The following is a 7,852-nucleotide window of genomic DNA, read 5'->3' on the forward strand; positions in this document are numbered from 1 at the left end:
AAACCCTCTATATGGTTTTGTAAAACACAAATCCATTATGTAAAGTTAACATCACAAGTTCGGTTCGGTTTCGGTTATATCAGTTAACCAAAGCTTCATATCCATAACCATAACCGATTGAGCGGTTATACAAAGTTTCATAACCATAACCATTGGTTATATTGGTTATTAGTGGTTCGGTTATGTTGGTTATGGTTCGGTTATCGGTTATGGTGGTTAATTTGCTCACCCCTACCAGATGTTATGCACTTCGGTTATTTCTTTTGAATAATGCCTTTGCTGACTCAAATTTTGAAGAAATAATCTCCGGAGTTCCTCGAAATTGTTGATTTCGCCTTTGTTGAGTGCATCAAACCACACCCGAGCTGCCCCGGTTAGGGTTTGAGAAAACATAAAACACTAAGCCGACATTGACCATTGCTCGACTCGTGCAGCACCATCAAAGTCGAACATATGGTCATCCGGATCCGTAGTGCCATCATATTTTTTTTACTGTGGATGGCATTTTTAACTTCGTCAGGAGTTTGGCATGGACGATCCGTGCACTGTACTTTGATTTTGCAGTCATCGACACCAGATGATAAGGCTTTGTAAGTTCTGGATCATTGGCGACGGCCGGATGAGGGTGCGTACGTGTCATGACTGCTGGAGATGGTCCCGTGGATCCCTGCACATAATAATTGTTATAAATTCCTTCTGTCGGAGTAACAATTGTGGAGAAAGTAGGAGTGGTGAAAGCCATAGGACCCGTAGTCCTTACCGGTGAATCTTCCGCGAACAACCTAGTTCGTAAACTGAGGATCTGTTCATCACGAGCTTGCTGAGCTTTCAGACGTCTAAGGAGACTAGCATTTTTTGTGAGAAAATCTTCGTCGAACTCCGATGCGGATGGAGTTGGCATCATTATAAATGGCAACGATGTTCCTGGTCCAGAGCTCAAAGGAGCTGTGACCATTATCGTAGTGTTCGTAGGAGATGTAGCTTGTGAGCTGACAATAGATCCCAGATTTATAGAACCTGGAGCCGCCATAGATAAGTGGTTTTGTTCAAGAAGTTCAACTAGTGAAAGACTATGAACGTTAAATCAGATGGCGCCAATTGAAGACCCAAAAAGTGGCCGGACATTGAAAGACCACGTTTAGACCTTGGAACAGCTTGAAGATCTGAACCTGCACACTGAACAAACCGTTGGGCTCGTCGCAGAGGTGGGAGGTGTAACGCCTCGTATTTTCGTATTTCTATTTTAAAAATGTTCGTATTCGTATTCTAATTGTAGAAACCTTACATTCATATTTTAATTTCAATCTCACAGTTCGAGGCGTTAATCATAATAAAATTCATATTGTTGGGGTGTGACAGGAGGGTCACTCTGCGACCAACCTCCGGCATGTGGATAAGTATTTGCTAGAGATAGAAAGTAGGGACGGAGGCAGGGGCGGATAGGCTACCGCTTGGTCGGAAAATTTTTGACGTTTTTAGTGTAAATTTTGGAAAAATTTGACGTTTTTTCGATTTCGTTACCGCTTATTTATAAAACGTTCCCGCTTGGTCGGAATCCTAGATCCGCCACTGGACGGAGGTTCAAAAAATCGTACTTGTGGTGTACTTGATGGAGGTATTTATACTAGTTGACTTTGATGATATCATTTGGTGGGACGCACTTTTGAACATGCGTCCCTTAATGTGACGAGAAGGACGGACCCTAAGGCTATGGGGTGTGGGGGTCATGGATTGGAACATTATTTCCACATAGGATCATTAATTAAATGGTATACCATCCCCCTTCTTGATTGATGGTGGTTCCCATGGATTAAACCACGCTTACCACGACCCTCCCATTTGATAATTTTAAGACAAAAACAAATTAACAAAAATAAAGGGGATAGTGGTTTGGGTCATGACCACACCCTTAGGGTAGTGGTTTTGAATAATGGATTAAAGATGGATGATGTGGTGCCTATGTGGAGGGTCATGGTGGTCATGAGGGTCATGACCACACCCTATAGCCTAAGATGTGCGGTCATTTTGTTGCGATCCGACCAATTGAGAGAGGTCCGGACTCACTTATGCATCTACAAACACCAACGCAAATGATAATCTGGACTATTCAAGTTAGATGCTGCTAAACGTGGAACACGTCTTGAAAATAAATAAATAAATAAATAATAAAAGATGATTACAACATGTACCGTAGATGAAGGTCAAACACACAAACCAATGAACTCGACCACAGAAGATCACTTCTTCTGTTTTTAGCCTATCCATCTATAATATCTTCAGTGGTGTGTGTGCTCTTCCCAAGACTCCACAGACACTCGCACTTTCACCTTCACTGTGTGCATAATCAATGGCGATGCCTATTGTAGACACCGAATACCTTAAACAGATTGATAAAGCTCGTCGGGAGCTTCGTGCTTTTATCGCCAACAAGAATTGCGCACCAATCATGCTTCGATTAGCGTAAGTCTTAAACATACATACATGCATGTATGACTGTATTGAAATTGATTATGATGATGTTGTTGTAGGTGGCATGATGCTGGAACATACGATGTGAATACGAAAACCGGAGGTCCCAACGGTTCGATTAGAACAGAGGAGGAGTATAGTCATGGCTCTAACAATGGATTGAAGATTGCTATCGATTTTTGCGGTCAATTTTTCTTTCTTATTAGGTCTTTGTGTGTCAAGTCGGGAGTACTTTAGTTTTTTCAACTGCAGGAATTAGTAACGTTGATATTGTTTGGCTGTTGTTGCTAGATATATAATATCACCACACTTACAGGATATGCTTAGTATTTTTGCAAGTAGGTTTAGGATTTGGAGGATATCCCTCCGGGCTTAAGCTTAAGGGGGCGTTTGGTTCGCGGGATGATTTGGAATTGGAATTGGAATTTGTATAGGAATTAGAATTTGAAGGAATTGGATTTGGAATTTAAACATTCCAATTGGAATTGGAATCTCAATTCCATTTTTGTTGTGTTTGGTTGTCAAATGAATTGGAATCCATCACCCCGGCACCCACAACCACCAGTTCGGGTCGAAACGGTATGTGTCGAAACGGTTCGATTCGAAACGGTACAAGTCAAAACGGTACGGGTCGAAACGGTTCGCGTCGAAACGGTTCGATTCGAAATGGTACGGGTCGAAACTGTTCTCGTCGAAACGTTACGGGTCGAAACGGTACGGATTGAAACGGTGCGGGTCGAAACGTTCGAAGATTCCAATGAATTTACTTTAATTCCTTCACATATAGGAAGGATTTTGAATTACTTTAGTTAAAGGAATTTGAAGGAATTCAAGCCTAATTCCAATTCCAATTCCATTGTCAACCAAACACATGAAGATTGGAATTGAGATTCCAATTCCATCAAATTCTGTGAACCAAACATCTTAAGAGATGGAATTCAAATTCCAATTCCATTGAATTCCAGCGAACCAAGCATTGTTGTTCATGCTGCAAACTTAAAATGAGTTCACATGCGCCAATTTAAGTAAATAAAATGACAGTGTCCCACTGGGTGAACCTATGTTATCAAAGGCGTGCACCTACAGGGCAGCCCAGCGCAGCATTTGCGCTATGCTCTCAAAGGTGCGGTCGCAAGTTCAAAGCATTTTCTGATTCTGGCCCAAAATGTTTAAAAAGGCTGGAATTATAACCTAAATAAGCATGAAATCGACCCAAGACAGCCCTAAACAAGCCTAAAACATGTTTAAAACCCCCAAAAATGGCATTTTATACTATGCACCTGGCTTAAAAAAGCCCTCCGCTTTTTAAGTGCCTGGCGCTTAGGGTCCAGGCCAGGCCTATGCACCTTGAGTGTGCCTTTACGCCATGACAACATAGGGGTGGACAAGGGGCTTCATAGCTTATTGGTCTATAGTGAAGAACTTAAAGTTACTAGAACATTGGTTTGATGATTTTAGGCTGACTTGTATTGGAACTGGTCAACTGGATATTGATGAGTTATCTTAAAAGTGCACACCCCTATCCGAAACCGTCTTGTGTAGGTGATAAAAGGTTTAGTTAAAGGACTTGAGCTCAAAACTTAAAAGCATTTTGTTTACTGTCAAGATTGAAATTGAACTCCTTAAACTGAGGCTTGTTGTGTTTCCACTTTCAATCTTTACAGCATTCTTGATAGATTTGCTGTGTTATCTATAAAGAGAAAAGATATATACTTGAATAAACTACTTCTCCTGTTTGTTGCTTTAATGTGTATCCTCTTTCTTACCGCAGAGGAAATAAAGTCCAAACATCCAAGGATTACTTATGCAGATCTATATCAGGTGCATTCATTGATGCTAAAGAAGTTTGTATTGATACATTTAGACATAGGGGTTTCTAGTTTATTGTTTTGTGGTAACTTAACTCCTATTGTAACATATACACAAGCGCACACGGTATATAAAATGTGAAATGTAACTTACGGCTCACCACGAAAGGATCTCTGTTTGTAGCTTGCGGGAGTTGTTGCTGTGGAGGTTACTGGTGGCCCTACTGTTGACTTTGTTCCTGGTAGACAGGTATCATGATTTATCACATTAGTTTTTCAAGTTTTTCTGTCAAGGTTCATTTCTTTTATTTTTCTTGCTTCTCTCCTGCACGACTGGTCACATATCGTATCGTTTTATGCTTAATTTCTTTTTGAAATGTTACTCTCTAGACGACGCACATATATAAGAACGCGATGGGAATTATTCTTTCAGTAAATCTACTCTTCATTAACAAACTCTTATCTTTTTTTCTAGGACTCAACGGTCTCTCCCAAGGAAGGCAGACTCCCAAATGCTACCAAAGGTTTTTGATCCTTATTTTATTCTTAATAAAATCTTTTATAAGAACTGAGGCCTATTTTAAATAGTGTCTCGGTAGTTACAAGATGATTCTTCGATCAGCGTCTCGTTCCTGATCTGAAACAGTTATATCGTTGACACGATTAATGAGTTTATAATTATAACTGTAATGACATCACTACAGTTGAAGGGTGGTTTTTGTTCATCACCCACCAATGCAAGACTTGCCAATCAGTCATTGGCTAATTGCATGGTACCCTAATCTCACTCGGATGACAGATGATATGATTAAACGAATTCAAAGAACTGAAGGGAATCCTGAAATGGGTATTCTTTAATATTTCATAAACTCAAAACAAACTAACATAATGATCCCGATTGGCTGAAAGACGCCTTACATCCTTTGGATTGACGATGCGAATTTTGTTAAATACAGACACCGGAAATGTTGAGAGAAAATTTGTAAGATGGTTGTTTGTGATTGCATTATAAAGATCTCTTGCTGATCCTACTGTACAGTTCAGCATCTGTTGTTTTCCCACTTCTGTATTAATTGATTTTAACCGTCCTTGTATATAAGCAATAGTTGTCTAGTAATAAACAAGCTATTCACTAGACATATCAGTATCATAATAACACACATATATACTTTGTTAACTTTGATGAGGTAATATTGGTTAAAACCCCAATGCCTCTCAGGAAAGCATCGCCTCTTGTGTTGAGCAATTTATCCGTTTCCCCTTGATCAACAAGGGTGTTTTGGACATTTTGCTATGGTACTAATTTCTGATATTGTTGAAAGTAGTCTATTTTCTCAACAAACAAGATTTTATCGATATCTTCATGAATGCGTATATCCAAAGGATTATATGAACACACGCCAAAATTTTTTGGACCTTCTACTTTATCTTCTAGAAGCAATTGTATTTTGCAAAACTCATGCCAACATAATCAAGTGAAACAATTGAAATACCTATGAATCTATGATGAATATTGACATGAACACTTGTTATATGCTAAAGTCAAACAAATACTGTTACTTATTTACCAACAATCATTTTCATTTCGTATTACTTTCTACAAAGCTCAACTTGTCTGTGAAGGATTTCACAAGGTCAAGTGTCCACTGGGAACTTTGTGTTATTGTTTACGTATTAATGTATTATACTCGTTACTTTCATCAATATGATAGGTTTTTAATTTTTCTAACATGTACTGATTTAGGTGCACCACACTTGCGGGACATATTTTACCGCATGGGTTTATCTGACAAGGATATTGTAGCCCTATCTGGAGGACACACCCTTGTACGTTGCTAGTTTCTTGTTAGACGAATACCTTAATAATACTCTTTTTTCCATTCATGTTAATGTTTTTCTTGTTTCTTGCTGAATTTTTGACGTTGCAGGGAAGAGCACATCCTGAAAGATCGGGCTTCGAAGGCCCTTGGACTAGGGAGCCACTGAAATTCGATAACTCATACTTCATGTAAAACTGGATGAAGCTTCACTATCATTCTCATTTATACTAAAATAATCATTTTCTATATACTAATACGACACTAATACTGTGAAACCAGTGAACTTCTGAAAGGCGAATCAGAGGGGCTACTAAAACTTCCTACAGACATCGCATTGCTGGATGATCCTGCGTTCCGTCCTTACGTTGACCTGTACGCCAAGGTATACCGTTTTCTTGTGTGGACGAGTTTGACTCAGTTAACAACACAATTTTCGACTCAATAAGTTGCGACAACAATGGCGGATATGTAAACCTAACTAGAAACTTTTACTATTTAACCATAATAACTTTAAAGTTTAAAGTTTAAACAACCAGCCCCCACACGCACCACCCCAACAGACATCCTTTAATAGGGTAGGAACCTACCTTAACGACTAAAATGGGAACCTATAACCAAACAAACATTAAAGCCAAATACAGTTGTGTGTTTGGTTTTGCCTAGATTGACAGTTGGGACCCTCTCTGGACTCTGACTAATGGTCTGCTCCCATTATCTGTCCCCACCCACCCTAACCTCCATTTCAACTTGCAAATAATAATAAAACACACTCACCTGTTGCCAACAACCTTTGCACAGATTGTGCTCTTATTCAGGTACATTGTAAGTCATATGAAACTAAATCCTCCTGGCTGCAACATGACTTAGGTTCCTTCCTTCTTACACTAATTTTAAACTAATACTTGTACAGTACATTCTCTTAATGCCACAATTAATCTCATTTGACTTTTTTATTTGATTGGTTGTTAACACATCTTTTTCCAAATTTATACCTTATTATTATATGGGATGACTAAAATGGTATTTTATGAGTTGGTAGGCGTCCTTTTCATTATATATTAAATATATTGATTTAACTGTACGTTTTTTCCATGTTCTGCTTAATTATTGAACATTATTTATTTATTTTTTTATATTTTATTTTCAGGATGAAGATGCATTCTTTAATGACTATGCATTATCACACAAGAAACTCTCTGAATTAGGATTTACACCAAGCTCTAAAACAGTAATTAAGGACGGAGTCGTATTGGCGCAAAGCGCTGTTGGTGTTTTGGTTACTGCTGCTGTGGTGATTCTGAGCTACCTCTATGAAGCCCGCAAAAAGACCAAGTGATTAAAATGTCAAACATGAAACAAGGTACAACTTTCTATGCAGGGGATACAGGTTACTGTGCTATTATTGTTATGTTCTAAACTCCAGACAACTTGACTTTGGGTTTGATTAGTTAATGGACTCATACACAATATACTAATGTGTACGTACTTAAATTCCTTTGTGTTGGGTTTATTAATATAACCTAGTTTTAAATCTGGCATGTTGGTTTAATAAATTTAGGAGTTAATTATAATCTAGACATCTAGTCATGTGCTAAGACCACCCGTAGTGGGGGTTTTTGGGCGTTTTTTCCAAAAAAAAAAACGCCCCTCCATGCCTTGGAACCGCCCCCTGGGTTTAATAAATTATGTTAATTATAATTTTAACATAATGCCCACAATGCCTACATCCCCACTACATCCATTTTAGAAAAACGC

The 7,852-nt window shown here is 38.7% G+C and overlaps 1 protein-coding gene across 1 annotated transcript; it reads left to right on the plus strand.

The window, feature by feature from the left end:
* Positions 1–2,186: 2,186 nt before the first annotated feature.
* Positions 2,187–7,632, plus strand: LOC110926092 (probable L-ascorbate peroxidase 4, peroxisomal). Its single transcript, XM_022169843.2, has 9 exons — positions 2,187–2,460; positions 2,529–2,653; positions 4,241–4,290; positions 4,462–4,527; positions 4,753–4,801; positions 6,022–6,104; positions 6,206–6,285; positions 6,377–6,479; positions 7,245–7,632. The coding sequence occupies exons 1-9, from the start codon at positions 2,348–2,350 to the stop codon at positions 7,431–7,433; spliced, it is 858 nt and encodes a 285-aa protein (XP_022025535.1). The 5' UTR covers positions 2,187–2,347; the 3' UTR covers positions 7,434–7,632.
* Positions 7,633–7,852: the final 220 nt, after the last annotated feature.

Source organism: Helianthus annuus, chromosome 17 (genome assembly GCF_002127325.2).
Source record: "Helianthus annuus cultivar XRQ/B chromosome 17, HanXRQr2.0-SUNRISE, whole genome shotgun sequence".
NCBI classification, from domain to species: domain Eukaryota; kingdom Viridiplantae; phylum Streptophyta; class Magnoliopsida; order Asterales; family Asteraceae; genus Helianthus; species Helianthus annuus.